This window comes from Gordionus sp. m RMFG-2023, chromosome 3 (genome assembly GCF_954871325.1).
Source record: "Gordionus sp. m RMFG-2023 chromosome 3, tfGorSpeb1-WG-v2, whole genome shotgun sequence".
In the NCBI taxonomy this organism is placed as follows: domain Eukaryota; kingdom Metazoa; phylum Nematomorpha; class Gordioida; order Chordodea; family Parachordodidae; genus Gordionus; species Gordionus sp. m RMFG-2023.
This window is the reverse complement of record NC_088777.1, coordinates 53,923,205-53,946,092: the sequence shown is the minus strand read 5'-3', so window position 1 is coordinate 53,946,092 and position 22,888 is coordinate 53,923,205. Positions and strand designations below refer to the sequence as shown.

General features: G+C 26.2%; 1 protein-coding gene across 1 annotated transcript; it reads left to right on the top strand.

The window, feature by feature from the left end:
- The first annotated feature begins 327 nt into the window (after positions 1–327).
- On the top strand, positions 328–22,394 carry LOC135927607 (ubiquitin carboxyl-terminal hydrolase 39-like). The gene is made up of 13 exons (XM_065463715.1): positions 328–421; positions 564–624; positions 669–763; positions 849–985; positions 6,435–6,587; positions 7,649–7,874; positions 9,234–9,379; positions 10,843–10,888; positions 12,340–12,563; positions 13,652–13,713; positions 21,003–21,132; positions 21,754–21,858; positions 22,220–22,394. Exons 1-13 carry the CDS (start codon positions 343–345, stop codon positions 22,250–22,252), a joined length of 1,497 nt encoding a protein of 498 aa, XP_065319787.1. The 5' UTR covers positions 328–342; the 3' UTR covers positions 22,253–22,394.
- The last annotated feature ends 494 nt before the right edge of the window (positions 22,395–22,888 follow it).

Genomic DNA, 22,888 nt, shown 5'->3' with positions numbered 1-22,888 from the left:
TTATCTTTCACAGTATTGTTTATAGTGATATATTACATACATTTATTTGTAAGAGTAGATAGGAAGTTTGTAGAGAAATTTTCCCTAATAAAGTGATATTAATGAGAACAGACATGGGGTGATATATCCCACCTTCACACCCATTGGTTACGCCAACCTATTATTCGATAGTGAAAGTTTTAATACCCTTTAAGATGTATTTTTGACTTGAAAATTAGTTCTAATCTTTATATGTCTTTTCTAAATATTATAAATAGGTTATGAATATATTTATTTTTAGAATGGTTGGTGATTAGCTATTCAAATCTAAAAAATAAACCCCTTACATTCATTCAAAATAGCATGGCTTTAGAAAATAATAATATTCCTTATTCCTATAAGAATAACACAATTAAACGAAAGCGAGAAACTCCATCTATTAGTATATTAATCTCTGCTTAGTCATTTCTTAATATATATATATTTATCAATATATTATGATTTAATCAATACCTTATTATAACGTTATATACTTAAACCTTAAACTCATGATTTAATATTTACTAAATATGTAATTTAAATAGGGCAAAACAAACATTTGATTATTCCAGGAAATAAGTGTCCTTTTATTGATACAATCAACAGGTTATTATTTCCAATGACTATACATTATTAACAGGTATGCATAGGAGTGTTCTTGATTTTGATTTTGAAAAATTATGTTCGGTCTCTTTGTCACATCTAAATGTATATGCTTGCTTAGTTTGCGGAAAATATTTTCAGGGTTTGTTTTTATCATTTGATCTTATACAGTCCTTATATAAATTAGCTCACATTTTATTATAATAAATTTTATGAATTTATTTTAGGACGTGGTCAGAAATCACTTGCATATACTCATAGTGTTCAAATGGGACATCATTTATTTATAAATCTTCACACTCTAAAATTTTACTGTTTACCTGATAATTATGAAGTAGTAGATTCATCTTTGGACGATATTAAAGTTCTTAAATTATATTATAATCCCTTAAAATTTTTATTATAATATTTCTCATGATATCAATTAATTAAAATTCATAAATTTTGGAAATGTAAATAGAGTTTAAGAATTTTAAAAATTAGGTGGGTGTGCTGGAAGTTCAAAAAATTTTTATGGAGGGGGGGGTTGTTAATTTTAAATATTTTATCAGTGGAATGAGCAGGGCTAGGGTTAGGTGGATGTTTTATGAGTTAAAATATAAATGAAATTAATAAATAAAGTAAGACTCTATGTTAGCAAGATCCAATCAAACTTGGATTATCTGGACTTGGACATTTTCTTAGACTTTGGCTTGGTTTTTAAATATTTTTTGGGTCTGGCTCAGACCTTGCCAAAAATAATTAAAATTGTTCTGGACCCATTAAATGTTAAAATAGATTCCTGTTATGCTTTCTATATTTTAAAAGATGGTTCCAAACTTTGATTAATATAGCATCTAAGAAGTGCCTACCATTCATTTCTTCCTAGCTTGTCTTCAGACAGAATAAATTGGATAGAATATAAGGATGCATTGGTAAAGTGACCTTTTTAAACATTTTGGATGAAATGTGTGGGGGGGGGGGGGGGTTATGAAATATGTGGCTAATGACTCGATGATGTAACTATGGGGTGTGATTTGAGGGGAGACACCCTTTAATCCAATAAGGTTTATATGATCCATAGTAATTTAAAAAAATAAAATTAATATTTAAGTTAATTATTAAATTATTTAAAATATTTTATAAATTGATATATAAATTAAATTTTTTGAGAGATAGTATATGCTTATATTGTATATACAGAGACCTGCAGGCCCGGCCCTAAGCCTGGCCATATTTTAAATTTTTTAAATATACCCGGGCCGGGCCTAATAAATTTTTTTTTAAATATATCCGGGCCGGGCCTAAAAATTTTTTTTTAAAATATATCCGGGCCGGGCCTAAGATTGTTAAACCCGAGCTGGGCCTTAATATTTTTTATAAAAATTTTAACATTATGAGTTAATGGTTATAAGATTATATTATATTATAGTTATGATTAATATAATATTGGGTAATGGTTAACACACCTAACACCCACAGATCGATCTAATTATTAATTTCCTGCAAATTTATTCAAAGTATTAATATATTTTTTTATAATTCATATCTAAATTTTTACAACATATTTTACCAAAACAATCAAATAAAGGAATATCTTAAATAAGCCCCAATATTCAAGTATTAATAATATATTTTTTATAATTCATGGGTAATTCCATGACAAATCGACCAGTGATTCGACCGACCATCTCAAAAATGAAAAAACTTGGCATGTTAGTTATTTATGTTGTAAATGATAATAAAATCCAAATTTTAGAGCCCCAGCTCAACCAGATCCAAAGATATACGCCTTCAAAGTAGAGAATCGCGTAATGCGTGATTTCTTATATCTTGTTTTTCTTAAAAAATACTTAAGATAGAAGTACAAATAATATATCACTTTATAGCCCTTAAAATTTTACATTGGAAAATATTGAAAAAAAGTTAAAAAATTTTAAGTGTTTTTGTATTTCTGGTAAAAATAAAAAATTAACATTCCTGGGAAGGGATTTTTTTTTGGTGTTGATACTCTCTAAAAATGTTTATTACCTTTATATTAAACTATTTAATGAAAAATCTCGATAGCCATTTTTGTTTTTTTTTATTAAAATTTTTATTATTTTCTAAATAAAAAAGGATAATATAGATGGCATTATACTAAATTTATTAATAATATATTATATTTAATAATAATATATTTTATAGCGGTATTAAAATCAAAAGAAATCGATTAAGTATAACCAGTATGATGTCCTGGAGCAATAAATGAGGAAGCGGCCCATATAAAGATACTTTAAAATTATATTCAAGCTATTATAAAAATATATCTATTTATCGCAATCCATTTTGCGCTTAAATACAAATTCTTGAGGCCGTAATTTGTATATATTTCACACTTCTGGATCTACTATACTATCGTTATTATTTGAAATTAAAGATTTTATCATCTTATTTTATTTTTCATTCCTTTCTTTCTATTAAATTTATAATTATCAATCATGATTGAAAAGAACATAAGGATTAAAAAAATATTTCTTTTTTTAAATTTAAAAAATTGTAATAATGAAATCATTGTGTAGTAATCCATTCATTAGAGAAGGCCATAAGTCCATTTCAAAAAATCTACAAAAGGTAAGTTTATTTATATTATGGGATTCTGGATTTTTTACTAATATAATATCTTTTTTATTATTGGATATCGTGATTATTTTTATTATATATAAAATTAAATTACACCAAAGATGATTAAAAAATCCAAAGGTTTATTAACAATAGGCCAATCATTATGTCACTCATGTCGCTTATATTTGATAAATATGGAATCCATTGAGGATATATCTGAAAATGAAGAGCCCGAACTAGCCCCATCCACTTCAACTTTGGATATAATAAATGTATCGCTAGAAGAAATAGGCCAATCCCCAATAAAAAAGAAAAGAATTGGAGAAAAGAAATATCCGCAAGAAAAACTTTAAAAAATAATAAAAGCATTAAGTCAAAACATATTAAGAAGCAGCCTTCCTGAGTTTGATATACAAAATAATAAAAATGACGAACTTCTTCAAAATTTAAAACATCATTATCCAATTATTTCTAAGGAAAAAAAATATCAACTCCTTAAATATTGCCCCCTTCTTGGACCTCTAAAAAAATTGAGATGGAGTTCAAAGCCACGAATTACTTGGTAAGAAAATTAAAAAAACTAATAGAATTAAAAGGATTTATGTCATCTCCCAATATAAAACCTGGGCAAACAATTGATCAGGAAACCGTGAATATTATAGAAAAATTTTACTCTTCTGATGAAGTCAGTCGCGCGATGCCCGGGAAAAAAGACTATAAATCCATAATGATCAAGGGGAAAAGAGAGCAGTCTCAAAAAGATTAATTTTAAACAATTTAAAAGAATTATATGAACGATTTAAAGAGAGGTACCCGATAATTAAAGTTGAATTTTCTAAATTTGCAGATTTACGGCCAAAAAATTGTATTCTGGCTGGAGCCAGTGGAACACACAGTGTGTGTGTTTGTGTAATTCATCAAAATTTTAAGCTTATGTTTGTAGATGCTAATTTGGCAAAACTATTAGCTATGCCAGAATATCCATTACATAACTATAAAAATATTTTAGCTCAAACAATATGCAATCCAGCACTCCCTATTTGTTATTTAGGAGATTGTAACTATTGTCCAGGCACATTCTCAATTAAAAAACAATTAGATGTTGTATTTGCCCAAAATGACATAGATCATATATCCTTTAAACAGTGGGTGTCTGTTGATAGAAGTAATCTGGAAACAATAAAAAAATCTTTTCAAGAATTTTTAATCTTTTTTTTAGAAAAAATTCCACCTATGTTACGTCATTCCTTATACTATTATTAAAATTAATATAACACCATCTATATTATCCTTTTTTATTTATAAAAATTTTAATAAAATTAAAATTAAAAAAACAAAAATGGCTATCGAGATTTTTCATTAAATAGTTTAATATAAAGGTAATAAACATTTTTAGAGAGTATCAACACCAAAAAAATATCCCTTCCCAGGAATGTTAATTTTTTATTTTTACCGGAAATACAAAAACACTTAAAATTTTTTGATTTTTTTTAAAATATTTTCCAATGTAAAATTTTAAGAGCTATAAAATGATATATTATTTGTAATTTTATCTTAAGTATTTTTTAAGAAAAACAAGATTTAAGAAATCACGCATTACGCGATTCTCTACTTTGAAGGCGTATATCTTTAGATTTGGTTGAGCTAGCACTCTAAAATTTAGAATTTACAAAAATATACAAAATAAATAACTATCATGCCAAGTTTCGTTTATTTTAAAGATGGTCGTCCGAAAATCGCGTTTTTTTGGTCGATTTGACGTGGAATAATGACCCTCATATCTAAATTTTTAGAATATTTACCAAAACAATCAAATAAAGGAATATCATGGCACAAAATACTAATGATATAATTAATAAAATTAAAAATAATATTTATTCTTTTAGAAATACAAATAATAATTTAAAATCTGAAATATGGGCTAAATTTAACATCATCATAGATGAAAATAAAAAAAAACATTGGCTACGTACAATGTAAGAATTGTTCAAGTATATTATCTTATAATTATAAACATGGTACATCACATCTAAAAAGACATAAATGTGATGGTAAATCCATGAAAATTAATAAAAAAATTTTACACCTGAAAAACCAACCTATAAATGTAATATAAAATATTTAAAAATTAGAAAATAAATAATATTAATATTGTGCAATTAGATTATATTTTCAAAATACTATTTATTATACATGCATTTTTTTAAATAGCGATTTATTTTTATTTTATAAATTAAATAGTAAATTAAATACAATATATTATATTCTCAAAATATTTTCCATTTTTATAAATTAAATATTAGTTTTATTTTTTTTAAATGCAATATAAAATATGGTATATGCTCAAAATATTATTACCATTTTTATGAATATTAGTTTTATTTTTATAAATGCAAAAAAATATAGTTATATGCTCAAAACATCCATTTTTATAAATAACATTTTTATAATTTTTATAAATTCAAATACAATATTCTCAAAATATTAGCTTTTTTCATGTATTTTTTAAATAATAAGCGATAATACTCGCTGAAAAATTTGGTAAAATACCTCATAGGTGAATTTTTGTATATACCAGGTCGAATATAATTTTAAAAAATTCCTAGCCGGGCCTGAAATTTTTTTTTTTTAAATATCCGGGCCTGGCCGTAAAAAATTTTTTAAAAATTTATCCGGATTTTTTTTAAAATCTTTCTCGTTATAATAATTTATTCATTTATTTGGGATGGCTTGTTAACTTCAAACAATAAATCTGAATATAATTCAAGCTTTAATTTTATAATATTTTTTTAATTAAGTTCTTTTTTAAAGATTAATTTATAAAATTAAATAATTATAATTTTGACATTTCAAAATATTTTTTTTAGAGCCACTCTTTTATTATTTATTTGTAGCCATTTTTTTTTTTAGAAATATTTTTTGTTCATCCATGATTCTTATAATTATACGATATTATGTTTTTTTTAATATATATTTCTTTTACTTTCTCAAAGGGATACAAATATGTACATTACAAATATTTAAATTGAAATCTTTTTTTTAAAAAAAATCAAAGGCTTAATAAAAAATAACCTTGAAATAGAAAATTAACAGTCAATTAGTAAGTTTTTTTTTTAAAAAAAAGTCTGCAATCAAATTGCAATTTTAGAACTATTCATTTAAATCTGCCAACCCTAAATATTATCAAAAATTCTTATAAATTTCTATAAAAAAAATACGTATTATTTTAGTATGTATTGCAACCGACTTTTTCACTGGAACAAGTTCAGGCACTTAACAAAAACGACAAACTTTCCAGAGCTTTTGACGGCACCCTATATTCACCCGGCATTGTAGGGCTCAATAACATAAAAGCCAATGATTATTGTAATGTCGTTTTGCAGGTTCGGTTATACATAAATTTTGTTCATAATATATGGTACACTTTAGTGTTATTCACCTAATTCTTTTTATAAGCATTTTTGGTATGATATTTATTTTAACTTTACTATATATATATATCACTTTCATAATTCCTGACGAATAAAAGATTTTTGCAAATTTAGATTTCGATGTGAATCTTCAAAAAAAATATGTTTGTTTAAAGTTGATTAACCCGACAATAATAATTAATGTATAGTTTTATCCTTTCATTTCCTTTAATTGCTCATATGTAGTGTTGTGAAACGACTCGTTTTAAGCCGGTTTTTAAAAACCGCTAACTCAATATTTTAGCCAGAAAAAATATTGCCTAAGCTTCGATATTTCGATAATATTATGTCTAGACCTTTGTTCCTTCTAGGAGAAAAATCTTCAGGCTTGCTTAATATTTTTCTGGATAAAATGTTGAGGAGTTAGCCGTTTTTAAAAAATCGGCTCAAAATGAGGCATTTAACAAAACTATTCATATAACACATTTATATGACAATTTATTTTCTTGTTTATATCAAAGAAGGTACTTGAATATTAAAATGAAGATTTATAAAAAAAATAATAGAATTGCTACCAAAAAAAAATAGAATTTAAATAGTATCCAAAATTAGAATGTGATGGATATTTAGGCTTCCATTTTTGGCTAGTAATTACATAGTTAAAATTTATAATATTAAGAATTAGTCGTTAAACCAATGATGTGTAATAATACCTTGAATGACGATGCCAATCATAATAATGTGTTTGAAGAGTCGCTGAATGCGAATCAGCTGGACACGCCATTTTGGTAACCCATATAGTAATTATTCTCATGTTATAAGCTACTATTAAATTGATAACTTGCTTCCTTATCATCTCGATGATCAGGCAATTCTCTATTAAAGTTTGCGTCCGACATAGGAATAAATTGGCCTCTCTTTTAAAGTTTTTAATAATGATATGGGTAACCAAAATGGCGTCCTCAGCTGTTTTTCATTGATGTACACTTTTAATGATTTTTTTATATTTGAAATTTTTACCTTACATCAATCAGTCTCTTTCCCACGTTCCTCCTCTGAGAGATTACTTTTTGCGGCCAGACAACTACCAGAAAATCAACAGACCAGCAGGTGACATAGCTTTCCTCTCAGTTTCGAGGTTTGGAGAGCTCCTCAGGAAGCTCTGGAATCCAAAACATTTTAAAGCACACGTCAGCCCTCACGAGATGCTTCAAGCCGTGGTGCTGTGCAGCAAGAAACGTTTCCAGTTCACTAAACAAGGTTTATTGCCTAATTATTCTTTCTCACACCCTATACTTATTAATGTATATTTTTGACATAGTTTATATGGTATCTTATTTTGTCAATTAAAATTAAGATTTTCAAATATTGCTTCAAAACCGATCCTATATTTATACTGATTTTTTACCACCCCCCTCTCACTCCTTTGAATATTTTATGCAGAAAAGGGAATTATGCATTTAATTTAATATTTTATTTCTACTATTAAGACTATAATTAAAAAAATATATATTTAATAATATATCCATTTTATGTTGATATGTATTAAAAAATTGTAATATTTAATATATAAAATTATAATATATCAGATTTTTTAAATAAATATGAGAGCTGAGCTTCTAGATTATCTGGCTGTAGGCTTCTACGATATCAACTATCTATATCCCCTGTCGTAATGAAGGCAGACTCAGATGATTGTGCATTTGCATTGTTTAGAAAAAAAAATTATTTAGAAAATATTATAATAATGTAAAATAAGTATATATAACATAAAATAAAATAAAATAACAAAAAAAAGAAAAGAAAATAAAAAAATCGGACCGGTTTTTACCGGTATCGACCCTATCCGGTATTTTGGAAAAGACTAAATATCGGTCCCAATCCTATATTTAATATCTGCAAAATTTATTATATTTAAAAAAATATATATTGTTAGATTTATCACTATTAATGTGAGTTAATGTCCCATTGCTAAATGCACCTTTTAGGCCATGGTAAGGTGATTTGCAAATAAAGGCATTTTCTGCAAAAAGTATAGTTTAAAAAAATTTCACCCGTTGAAGTCTTGAACACTGGCCCATAATATCGTGTCTTAATATCTTGCGTCATCTACAAGTTTTTTTCAAATTATTCTGCGTTTTTCATTATGAAAGACCCTAGGAGCTTCTGTATTAATAGTTACAGTTTTAAGAAGAAGAAAAAAAGACATTTTATATTTATTTATTTTTTAAATATATCTTAAAAAAAATATCTGAACCTCGCCTTATATAATGAAGCTAGAACAACTACAACATTATTTCAAAAATTAGTTAAAATTATTATAAGGCCTATAATGAATCATTCAATCTTGAACTCCATTTTTGTGTGCCACTGCCCATCGTCCTGTCATTTATATTTATTTTTAAAAAAATCTTAATCCACCACTAACCAGCCCGGCATAAAAATCTAATAAGTCCAGGTTCCAGTGAGTGGCACTGTTAATTTAACCGAGCAGTTAACCTTGGCTAATCCATCCTTTCTCATTTTTCTTTCTTTTGGGGAATAGATTTTGTGCATATTTTATATATAATATTCCATTCTGTATTTAGAAAACCTAATAATCTCGCTAATATTTTAAAGGGGATCCGGTAGAATTTTTGTCTTGGCTTCTCAACGCTTTCCACCTGGCTCTCAACGGCACCAAAAAACGCGACAGTTCCATCATTTACAAAACCTTCCAAGGTTCCATGAGGGTTTATTCCAGAAAAGTCCCGCCTTTGGATCTGGTAAAAAAAAATCTACTCGATTTCCATGTCCTCTAATTTTTCCCTCTATCTTTGCACTTTTAAGTTTTAACGTTAGTCGCTTTAGTGCTGGAACTAAATGAACCATTTCTACCTCTAAAATTTAGCATATTTAGTTAGTCTCCAATATATATGCGAAGGATGGTACAAAATATATAAAAAAAATGCGATGCAAGCGATTTGTGTTGTTATTTCTCCATAGAAGTTTGTGTGTAGACATAAAGGTATACGTAATCTAAAAAGCCCACTTTGAAAGTTATGGTGTCAAATTGCATTTTAATAATTAAAATAGAGACCTACAGAGATACTATTTTCACGACCCGGCCTGGATTTTTTTTAAAAATATTCTATAATCATTTTTAATTTTTATAGCTAATAATGGCGATTTAAAATTTTAAATACATCCTGGCCCATATACTCGGCCGGGCTTAGAGTCGGGCCTGCAGGTCTCTGAATAAAATTGACGAATTATAACTTTTATTTATATAGAATTATCCTAACTTTAAAATATTATATCGTTCTAGTCATTATTACCAGGGTTTCGAGTTTACACTTTTATCTTACATGAGAACATTTTTTTTATCCCTTCGTTATATAGGTAGGGTTATATCACTCCAAATCTTTTAAAATTTCAATAAAACTGTTTAATAAATTTGACAAAGCACGATTCATACATTATTCCTGGCCATTAATTTTTTACGAACTATCACTTATTTTCGAATATAAGCATCGTTAATGAAAAGTTTGGCGTTCAACGACTAATTTTTTAATTTGGATGATAAATTTTTAAAAAATTTTTTGGGATAGCTAAGGACGAAAGAAGCATTATCTTAAATTCTAATTTACCAACATTTTTTTAAGGAATTTTTTTATTATCACTGTTATTTTTATGGCTTGTTCTTTTTTGTTAAATTGAGTTTATTGAAAAAGTATTGGTCTATATATTTTTTTTTATAATAGTTATTTTTAAATTTCAGTGTTTAAAAATTTTTTTTCAAAATGAATTAATCAAAAGCAAGTTTTTTTTGCTGTTTTTTTTTCACATTTTAAAAAAATCAGTTGTTTTTGTTTTCGTTTTTTTACAGTCCTAACCCTGAGTATGTCTGTAATAAAATAGCTCTTCCTATAACTTTGTTGTTAGAATCTAATTTTCAAATTCGATATTTAATTATTTGAAATTTTCGCCGCCCGGGTAACATCCGGGTTTATAAAAAAGGATAAAACAATGTCACGTGACCTAATATATATTTTTTTGAATTGGGGACTGGGATTGCTCCATTAGGAATACCATTTTTTTTTTTTACTTTAACACAAATTAGACCGAATATGGGGCTCGATGAAAGTCTATCATGGGCTAGTTAGAACCTTATAATTGTCAAACAACCAATATATGATTTTTTTAAAAAAATGGAATAAATTTTAAATAATTTTTTTATTTTTTTAAGAGCGAAGATGAAAAGATGATATTGTTATTGACGGAAGAATACAAAGGTTAAAAAAACATATAAATATTTATTTGTTTGGAATCCTAAGAAATTAATTAGAGAGGTGTAACGGATTTTCTTTAATACCCGGTTGACCGGTTTATTTATTTTTTTAAAAAAATTGGTATTTGGTCAAATTGATACGATATACCCATAATAGCGGATAATTAAAATCCCTTTTCTGCCGCTCTCTTCTCACGTAGGACTGAATTATTCTTCGTTTGAAGTGGCCCTTTTCAAATTTACTCCACGAATGCCATTTTCCTTCTTCTAATCCACTTTCTCCGTATTCCACTCTTATGATTTAGCCTCATCTACTACACCAGATTCCCAGGATTGATGGTTGATTTTTTTTTAACGAAAATCCTTTATTTGTTTGATAGATTAAGAATTACACTTTTTGAAAAATAAAAAGAAATATTCGTTCGAAAGATTCATAGGGCTTGCTTATTGCTCTTATGATATCTTGTTCAACTGATTCCCGATATACTTAAGCACACAGAAACCTACAGGTTGGGTCCACTTGGGAACTTTTTCGTAAAATAGCGTAACTCAAAAACTTGGGGTATGCCTAACAATAAATTTTGAACCAAGGCTAGATTCGGCTTAGTGTACATCTTTAACCATGTAATTAAAATTATTATCTAGCTGTAAAAATCACCCTGATGTATAATCGGTTCTTTTATTTATTTTTTGTCAAATTGGAATTACTATTCAAAAAATGCAAAAAAAAATGAACATTCTAGAGAATAATAAAATTTTGTTTGTTATTATATCTTTTTATCCTGGTTTTCTATTTTCAAAAAGTGATGTTTCGAGCTAAATCAATCAATTCAATTCCTATTATTATTCTTTTTAAAAAATTAAAACAAAATAAAATATGATGAATAATGATTCCACGAGATACCTTGAACCATAAACTCTGTAAAAGGGTTCGGTTTGTGGTTCAGCAGAAATTTCCACTTTGAAGGCCAAAAATATCTGAATCCGCGAGGAAAAATAGTTTTCATTTTTTTCTAAACCCAAAATTTGCCTATTTTTATATTGTGTCCGATACGTTCAATCATCTTCTGTATTTTTTTTTATTCATCATTAATCGCAACTTTTTTCCCACGTTTTTTTAAAAAACTTCAGCTTTCATCCGTTCTAACTTTTGGTAATATAATATTATTTCCTCATATTTACCTTCATCCCAGTCAGTCTGATTTGACATAGCAAAATGTTGTGTCTGATTGGTTCGGCCGGTTTTACCCATGGATCTGCATCTATTAATATTTTTTTAGGGCACCTCTTGAAAATATATTTATAGCATTATATCTTTCTAAAACTTGAATTGTATCGCTTTCAAACTCGTTAAGTATCTTATTTTTGCCAGTATTAAAAGTAACTTTACAAATTTGTAACGTATCATCTCAATTTTATTCCTTCCATTTATATTCCACCCCCCACCCTCTACAGAAAGAAGAGAAGAACAGCCATTTCTTTACCTGGCAGTGGACCTGCCTCCACCGCCTTTGTTCAGGGACGAAGTAGAGGGTAACATCATACCTCAAGTCCCGATCCATAGCATTCTGGCCAAGTTCAACGGTATGACCGAAAAGGAGTACAAAACTTACAAGGACTCCACTATAAAACGGTTCGAATTGACTCGGTTGCCGCCATATTTGATACTATGTTTTAAGGTTGCTACATTTTCCTTTCTCTTTATCCTATCAATTAAATGAACGAGTACGAAATATAATTATATGAATTAAACTAAGTTTAATTCATTATTCCGATACTAATTAATTTTTCCCAAATTAAATACGGGGTGTTTATGTCATCTTAATGTATTTTTGGACACAAATCATTAAATCTTCTTTTTATTAATTTTTATCTAGAATAATTATTTCGGATTTAATAAAATATTTTTTAAAAAAATAATCAAATTTTAATATTTTCTATAAACTTTACTTCAAAAAAAATAAACGCGTGCCCATTGCGCTTGAAAAAGGGGACGCGTTATCGTAACTCGTTTACCTTGTGGGAAAAAGGAGCGAGTTACTTGGCTATTCAAAAATAGTAACGCGTTATTCGTAACTTAAAAAAAAATAACAGATACTTATAATATTTTTATTTTTCCTTTTATACGTAATAGAATTTGGAAACCATGAGCCGTACCATAAAAAAATTTTTTTTTAAATATTCGGGCCGCGCCTAAAATAAATTTTTCATTTAATCATCTTCACAAGAATCTTCATTCAGATTAAGACAGAGTAAATATTTATCAGAAGGCTGGATTTGAGCCGATTTTTAAAAACGGCTAACTCAATATTTTATCCAGAAAAGTATTATACAAGCCTAAAGATTTTCCTCGTAGATGGCACATAGGATTGAATATTTATTGGCGATATAATGTTGAGTTAGCCGTTTTTAAAAATCATCTCAAATTGAGTCGTTTAACCACTAACCAGAAGAATAATTACTATTGAGAATGTATTTATAAGAAATTATAATATTAAATCCTTTTTTTTTTTGAATAAATGCTATTTAAAGCCTAAACTAACGTTGCAATCATTATCTTTGGTCGATAGTTTTTGTGAGAACAATATTATTTTTTTTGATATTATTTTTATCTAAATTTTGGTGAGAAATTATATCTTTTAAATCGCATTCATTTGTTTCGGTGATTCAAGTTTTAGCAGCTATCAACTAAGTGATTTGATTTAAATTAATTTTATGGTTTTTTTTTATTTCTAACAAATACACCGATTTATTGTATTTTTTAAAGCGATTTACGAAAAATACGTTTTATTTGGAGAAAAATCCTACCATCGTTAATTTCCCTATACAGTAAATAAAAAAAAAATATATCTAATATCTATATATAGTTCCTGTAACGAACTTAGCATCATTCCTAAGGCCGCATTCATAGTGGGATCCGATCCTACACTATTTAACAGCTGATCGATTTTTAAATCGGTTTATGAGAAATCAATTTTTCTTTATTAAAACCAATATTTCTTAGGTTATTATCGTGCATGGGTGGGTATAGAATTAAAGATAAAATTAATATTATTTTTTTAAAAAAAACATTGATCTCATAAACAGATTTTTTTTAAAATCAATCAGCTGTTTAATCGAGTCGGAACCGATCCCATTATGAATACGGCCTTTAATATAATCCATTTTTTTTTTCATTCTCGAAAATATTTTTTATGGAATTTAATAATCGAATTGAATATCATACGAATACGGAATTATTTTGGAAAAACGAATAATGCAAATATCGTATTTTTATATGTATGCTTAGCACCAGGGTTTAACATTTGCTCAAAATTCAAAAATCTTCACAGATCGTTGCTCTTTTGAAGATCAAAAAATGCGAAGATTTTTTCGCTAAAAAAAATTTTGAGCTTGCTCAAAGAAGATTTTTGAGCAAAATAAAAAATATTTTTTGTAAAAAAATCTTCTATAATTTTGAGAAAATATTTTGAGAATTTTATAATAAAATAAAATCTTTTGTAAGGAAATCTTTATTAAAATATTTTTGAAATTTTGATCTTAAAATTTTTTGGTAAATTCTTTAAAAATAAAATTTTTGATATATATTTTTTTTTATTTTATTATGTTAATGAAAATATTTTTTTTGAATAGGTTGTAAATGTGAGAATTGGTCATAATACCGACTGCATTTTTTTTAATATTTGGAATAAGTAATAATGATTATTTTAAAAATGTAATGTCATAATTTTAATGTTTTATATTTAATGTAAACTATAAAAGTGACAATTGTCATAATACTCATCTCAGAACCTTTAAAAATAATTATAATTAAAAAAGGCTAGTTGAGCATGTTTTGAGATGGTTTCAGTGATTGTAAAGCATATAAAGGTGACAATTGTCATAATACTTATTTCACATATGTTTTAATTGGAAATAGAGAAAAATGATTATTTCAAACATGAATTAATATAATGTGTAAACTATAAAAGTGACAATTGTCATAATATTCATAAGAGAACCTATAAAAATAATTTTATTTTTAGGTATTAAATAGGCGAGAAAAAATTTTTTGAGCATGTTTCGAGATGGTTTTAATGATTGTAAAAATTGTCACAATCGTTATTTTTAAACTTTTTTAAAGCAAGTGGATAAAAATTTATTAAATATAAAATTAAATGTGGATGTACCATAGAGCAGTGACAATTGTCATAATCGTTATTTTTGAACTTTTTTGAATTTTTTTGAAGCAACAGAGTAAAATAATAAATTGTAAACATGTTAAATTGAAATTTAAATGTGGATGTACCATAGAAAAGTGACAATTGTCATAATCGTTATTTTTAATCTTTTTTGAATTTTTTTGAAGCAAAAGGGTAAAATTATATATTTGTAAACATGTTAAATAAAAATTTCAGTGAAGATGTACCATGGAAATGTGACAATTATCATAATTGTTATCTTTGAACTTTTTTGAGTTTTTTTAAAGCAAATAGGTAAAAATATATATTGTAAACCTGTTAAATTAAAATTTCAGTAAATATGTACCATAGAAAAGTGACAATTGTCATAATCGTTATTTTTAATCTTTTTTGATTTTTTTTTAAGAAATTATATATTGTAAACTTATTAAATTAAAATTTCACTGAAGATCTACCATAGAAAAGTGAAAATTGTCTTAATCGTCATTTTTAATCCCTTTTAAATTTTTTTGAACTTACAGGGTAAAATAATAAATTGTAAACTTGTTAAATTTAAATGTGGATGTACTATAGATAAGTGACAATTGTCATAATGGCCATTTTTAATCTTTTTTGAATTTTTTTGAAGCAAAAGGGTAAAATAATAAATTATAAACATGATAAATTAAAATTTAAATGAGGATGTACCATAGAAATGTGACAATTGTCATAAACGTTTATTTTAATCTTTTTTTAATTTTTTTTAAGCAAAAGGGTAAAATTATATATTGTAAACATGTTAAATTAAAATTTCAGTGGAGATCTACCATAGAAAAGTGACAATTATCATTTTTAATTTTTTATTTAATTTTTTTGAACTTAAAGGGTAAAATAATAAATTGTACACATGTTAAGTTAAAATTTCAGTGAATATGTACCATAGATAAGTGACATATCTAATTCTCAACTCCCTTTTTAAATTATTTTAATATATATATTTTGAAATTATCACATTACTCATAGTCATATCCATTATTTTGAAATTAGGTTAATATGATCTTGTTAGGAAACACTTAAACCTCTAGGCAGATGATAATAGTATCATATATGTTAAATTTTTAGAGCCAACCGGAACGGAGTTGAACTAGAAAGATGCATCAATATAAACATGATATTTTTGGGAACAACAAATTTAAAAATATTTTTTCTTTAATCTTTTAAATCAATTTTAGATCTTAGAAACTACTATTTGGATATATCTAGTAAAATACGCCCCCCTCTGATTATACTATTCATACAAAAAATCTAAATCAGTCATATATATGATTTTTATTTATTAAAATTTCAATGTAAACAATAACTTTATAATGAAATAGGTTATATAAATAATTATTTAAAATATCACATTATTTAACAATGTACGATTAAGCTTTATAATTAAAATATCATCAAGTATATCTTTGTCTAATCTTGTCCTTAGAGAGGTTACAGTTAGTGCCAATGCACTAAATGCTCTCTCAACTGAGACCTGGGTGCAAGGAGCAGCAAGAATTATTTGAGATAATTTAAATAATTCTGCATCTTGGTGTTTTCTTGAAACCCAATATTGCAAAATATCTTGTGAGGATGGCAATCTTTTGTTGTATAATAACGATTTTATTTTTAGCTTGATATCGCTATTACATAATTCATAAAATATAGGTCCCTTCTTGCAATCACGCTCAATGTAAAGGTCAAGTTTTGTTTTTTTATAATTACTAGTGGAAGGCATAACTAGAGTTGTATTTTCTTCATGAGGGTCAATAGCTTGCAATTGTTTCCAAGTTGCAAATATATGTTCCTAAAATAAAAAGATGTATATTATAAATTTATTAATTTACCCTGGCCAATATTTTATCTTCTTCCAAAGGATATTTTCCATTTTCATAATGGAATCTAGGATCCATATATATCGCACTACGAAATGCGTCATTTTGAAAATGATAGCTTTCTCTAATGTAAACATTCCAACATACTTTTAGATAAATTATTATCCATTTCCTCCAGCTCCATTTGCATTCTAGCCATGAAGCAAAAAAATCACCTATTACAATATTACTTTTTTGTAATTTCATTGTGAATTTGTATAATGGGAAAAGGACTGATGTACCTAATAGGATAATATCCCATAAATCGAAACTAATAAAAGTTTCTGTGTATAATTCACCCATTTTAGTATAAAAGGTTTTATTATCCATTAGATTTTTCATCATTAGATAAGTACTATTCCACCACCTAGTAACAGTATCTAGCGTGGGTTTCGAAACTTTGTCCATTATAAATAATCTTTTATATTTGTGAGATTTTATCAATTTAATTGTAATCAACCATACTATACATTCAAAAACCTAAAAAATAATTATTTATTCTTTATTTAAATATTAATTACTTTAGATTTATCGATCTTAATTTTTGGGAATTTTTCTTTTGCTGTATTTCTAGCATTGAAGGACGAATCACTATTAGATTCATCTGCTTTCATTATGTTTGGGTGTTGAGAGGTTATGTGTCTTTTAAGATTTGCTAGAAAAATATATTGAAAAATACATTAAATAATTTATTTTACATGGTATTGACTTCATCTTTTTGTCACACATGCTGCACGTAGCTAAATTTTCAGAAGAATCGATTAAAAAATGCTCCTTTAGAATATCTTTGAGATTTTTTTTATTTTGCATTATATATAAAAAAAAAATTTTGTAATTTTTAATTTTAACTTTCTTGTTTTTCCTTTAATTTTTATTTTCACTTGTTTATTATATTTTGAAATAAAAAATCAGGAATTAATGTTATATAAAACAAAAAAAATGAATAAAATAATTGTTTTATTGAGGCCAAATAAAACCCCCATTTATAAATTTGGATGGGATACATTTATTTAATGTTTTTTTTATTTATATTTATAAAAAATCAAATGTTAAATGAAGATATAAAAAATGCATTTTCTTTTCTTTTCGTTTTTCCCATTGTCTCTCTCTCCCTCCTTTATTTATTTTTTTAATGTTTTGCCTTATGAATTAAAGAAAATAAAATATTTCAAAAAAATGAAATTTGCTGGTGCCAGCGAGGCGGCACCAGATTGAAAAAAAGTATTATATAATTTTTTTTTTATAAAATTGAATTCAAATTTTTTTTTAATTTTCATTGCTGTAATGGTACCCAAAATCGATACGTTTTCCCCCTTGAAGGAGGGAGTTTGACGGATGGCCTCTTATTCTGTTTATGGCTATTGCAATTTTTTCCTGACTCCAATTGCTATATTTCTTTTGTGGTTTATGATAGGTATCAGAGTTTATTGTAGAAAAATTTATTTGATTGGGTTAAGAATTATTTGTTATACCAAATAAAACTGAATTTGAAATATTTTGAGAATAAGATGGTTCTTCCTGTGAGGAAAAATCTAAAAGCTTATATATAATAAACAATATAATGTTAATTGGTACCAACATGTAGATGTAGAAAGATTTAAGAGACCTGGAGATAGTGACTATTTTACTAATTTTGTAATTATTAATATCTTAAAAAATGGGAATTTTATTTCCTGGGAATTATATTCATAGATTCTTTTTAATGTTTACCTAATAGATTTTAAATAATAAACTAAAGTTAAAATTTTTTAGCCCGCTAATTGTTAAAATTTTGTAACCGATTCGCACGCACTTTTTAAAATTATTAAGCTAGGCCGCCCATGGACGGGCTTCAGCTAAAAACCTGCTCGTTTCAGCAAATAAATTCTAAAATGATCATAATGATTATGACAATTGTCATTTTTCTATGGTACATCCTCATTTAAATTTTAATTTAACATGTTTACAATATATAATTTTATATTTTTGCTTCAAAATAATTCAAAAAAGATTAAAAATAACGATTATGACAATTGTCACTTTTCTATGGTAGATCTCCAATTTTAATTTAACATGTTTACAATATATAATTTTACCCTTTTGCTTAAAAAAAATTAAAAAAAGATTAAAATAAACGTTTATGACAATTGTCACATTTCTATGGTACATCCTCATTTAAATTTTAATTTATCATGTTTATAATTTATTATTTTACCCTTTTGCTTCAAAAAAATTCAAAAAAGATTAAAAATGGCCATTATGACAATTGTCACTTATCTATAGTACATCCACATTTAAATTTAACAAGTTTACAATTTATTATTTTACCCTGTAAGTTCAAAAAAATTTAAAAGGGATTAAAAATGACGATTAAGACAATTTTCACTTTTCTATGGTAGATCTTCAGTGAAATTTTAATTTAATAAGTTTACAATATATAATTTCTTAAAAAAAAATCAAAAAAGATTAAAAATAACGATTATGACAATTGTCACTTTTCTATGGTACATATTTACTGAAATTTTAATTTAACAGGTTTACAATATATATTTTTACCTATTTGCTTTAAAAAAACTCAAAAAAGTTCAAAGATAACAATTATGATAATTGTCACATTTCCATGGTACATCTTCACTGAAATTTTTATTTAACATGTTTACAAATATATAATTTTACCCTTTTGCTTCAAAAAAATTCAAAAAAGATTAAAAATAACGATTATGACAATTGTCACTTTTCTATGGTACATCCACATTTAAATTTCAATTTAACATGTTTACAATTTATTATTTTACTCTGTTGCTTCAAAAAAATTCAAAAAAGTTCAAAAATAACGATTATGACAATTGTCACTGCTCTATGGTACATCCACATTTAATTTTATATTTAATAAATTTTTATCCACTTGCTTTAAAAAAGTTTAAAAATAACGATTGTGACAATTTTTACAATCATTAAAACCATCTCGAAACATGCTCAAAAAATTTTTTCTCGCCTATTTAATACCTAAAAATAAAATTATTTTTATAGGTTCTCTTATGAATATTATGACAATTGTCACTTTTATAGTTTACACATTATATTAATTCATGTTTGAAATAATCATTTTTCTCTATTTCCAATTAAAACATATGTGAAATAAGTATTATGACAATTGTCACCTTTATATGCTTTACAATCACTGAAACCATCTCAAAACATGCTCAACTAGCCTTTTTTAATTATAATTATTTTTAAAGGTTCTGAGATGAGTATTATGACAATTGTCACTTTTATAGTTTACATTAAATATAAAACATTAAAATTATGACATTACATTTTTAAAATAATCATTATTACTTATTCCAAATATTAAAAAAAATGCAGTCGAGTCGGTATTATGACCAATTCTCACATTTACAACCTATTCAAAAAAAATATTTTCATTAACATAATAAAATAAAAAAAATATATATCAAAAATTTTATTTTTAAAGAATTTACCAAAAAATTTTAAGATCAAAATTTCAAAAATATTTTAATAAGATTTCCTTACAAAAGATTTTATTTTATTATAAAATTCTCAAAATATTTTCTTAAAATTATAGAAGATTTTTTTACAAAAAATATTTTTTATTTTGCTCAAAAATCTTCTTTGAGCAAGCTCAAAATTTTTTTTAGCGAAAAAATCTTCGCAAAAAATTGATCTTCAAAGATTTTTTCCTCAAAATTTTGGGCGAAAAAAATCTTCAAATTTTTATTTGAAGATTTTTGTAAAACCCTGCTTAGCACGGATCAGTCCAAGTTGGGTCCAGGGAAAGTGGGATTCTGACCAAACATAGGTTTTCTAGAATCTCGAATTTCGGTCCTAACAATTATGGGTTGACTGACACAGGGGTTTTTAAAGCAGAATGTATTTATATATTTTTAGATTGCGTCTAAACCTGATTTAACTTTTGTAAGTGTTAATGAATTGACCAAACAAAGTTTTTGGATAGCTGCATCTTAATTCGTTATCGCTTAGGAAGAATAACTTAGCTTTTGGACATATGGTTAAAAATATGTAACATACTTTACCTTAAATAAATATGAAGAGATGTCGAGATGGCTGAGTATATATGTTCCGACCCGGCTATTCAAGACGCCAATCCCGATACTACATACGATCTCATCGCGAATGTCGTTCACGATTCTCTACCCGGACAAACCACCGGAACTTACAGGGTATAACCTTTTTTTTGTTATCCCTGAGCAAATTAATTACTCGCCATATTTTCTGACAAATCGATTTTCGATCAAATATTGATTATTGATCTTTTCGATGATCAGTCAGCCTATATTTTAATACCTTTTATAGAAAATATAAATTTTGAATATCTAGCACGTCATCAGTAGTGTTCTAAAACGGCTAACTCAAATATTGTACACAGGAAAAAAATATTATACAAGCCTTAAGATTTTGCTCATAGAAGGAACAAAGGTTTAGACATATATTATAAAAATCTCAAGGCTTAAGCAATATTTTTCTGGCAAAAATATTGAGTTAGTCGTTCTGAAAAATGGTTTTTAGTCATCAGACATCACAGCATATCTGAAATTTTTGTAATCATATAAAATCAAAAAAAAAATTACCAGTTTTTGTTTAAATACATTTAAATTATCCAAAAAAAAGTCATTATTTTCCTTAAAATTTAATCATTATTTTGCCAATATAGAATTTCTAATTATATTTAAAATTAAATATGGGGAAACTTTTCAATTAAAATATATATTTCCCCCTTTTTTATCTCTATTTTTTTTATAATATTATTAAATATAATTATATGTTTACGGTTATTTCGTTAGGTTCATATTCTTCACGCCGGAAGTGGGAAATGGTTTGAAATGCAAGATCTGCACGTGACCGAAATATTGCCACAAATGATTACACTCTCCGAAGCATATATACAGGTTGGTAAAATAATATTTAGGATACTTTATTTGCGTGATTCAAGCGTTTCTCCCTTCCAGAGTTGTTAATGGATTGGGAGATGATAGACTTACGTCAAATGGCCTATCATAAAATAATTCTTTCTATTTATACGCGTTTTCCTAGTCGATAAAGAGCTACGAAGCATAAATATATTTACGAAGTTAATTTCCCGCACAATATTTTTTTAATATTACCGTTTTAAGTTTAGAAAGAAATATATCAATTTACTTGTATTCAAAGCAGCCAAAGCCAAATTTAATGTACTCCTAAGGCTGTGCAATTCACTATATCATTTCTCTTTTTTTTATGTGTACCTTAATTTTAATATATTTTTTTTAGATATACAAGCTAAATACTAATGCCAAACCCTAGAAGAAGCAACATTTTGGGACATAATTATATTCTTAATTCATAATTACTTTTATACAACTAATCAAATTCTATGTATTATAATATCTAGTATAATAATTTATGTCATTTTGATACAATATAAATATAGTATATGAGAATCTAATTATGTTTTTTCAAAGAAGTGACAGATTTTTCTATTGTATATTGCTAGTTCAATGATATTAAAATTGAAGCAATTTCCTTTATTGGGTTGAAAAAAAATTACTTTTTTTATGTTTGCAAAAAAAAATTATTCTTATATTTTCTCATTTGCACATCTAATAGTTAAAATTTTTAATACTTTTTTTTAACCCTTAAAAATATGGATTCAACATACAATTTAAAACACTGGACTAAAAAAAATCCCAAAGACGTTACTCTCAAAAGACGAGTTCTCAAATTGCCATTGAGGGGCTACTTGCCATCACTTAGTCGAGTTCAATCTACTATATATGATCCCCTAATGGTCCGTGCTGGATTCAAACCCAAAACTATCTTAAATTGGGTTGTTATAACGGGTCGTACTACGCCTATTTTTAAAAATAACTAACTCAATATTTCATCTAGAACAATTATTACACAAGCCTGAAGATTTTGTTTGTAGAAGGAATAGTAAAA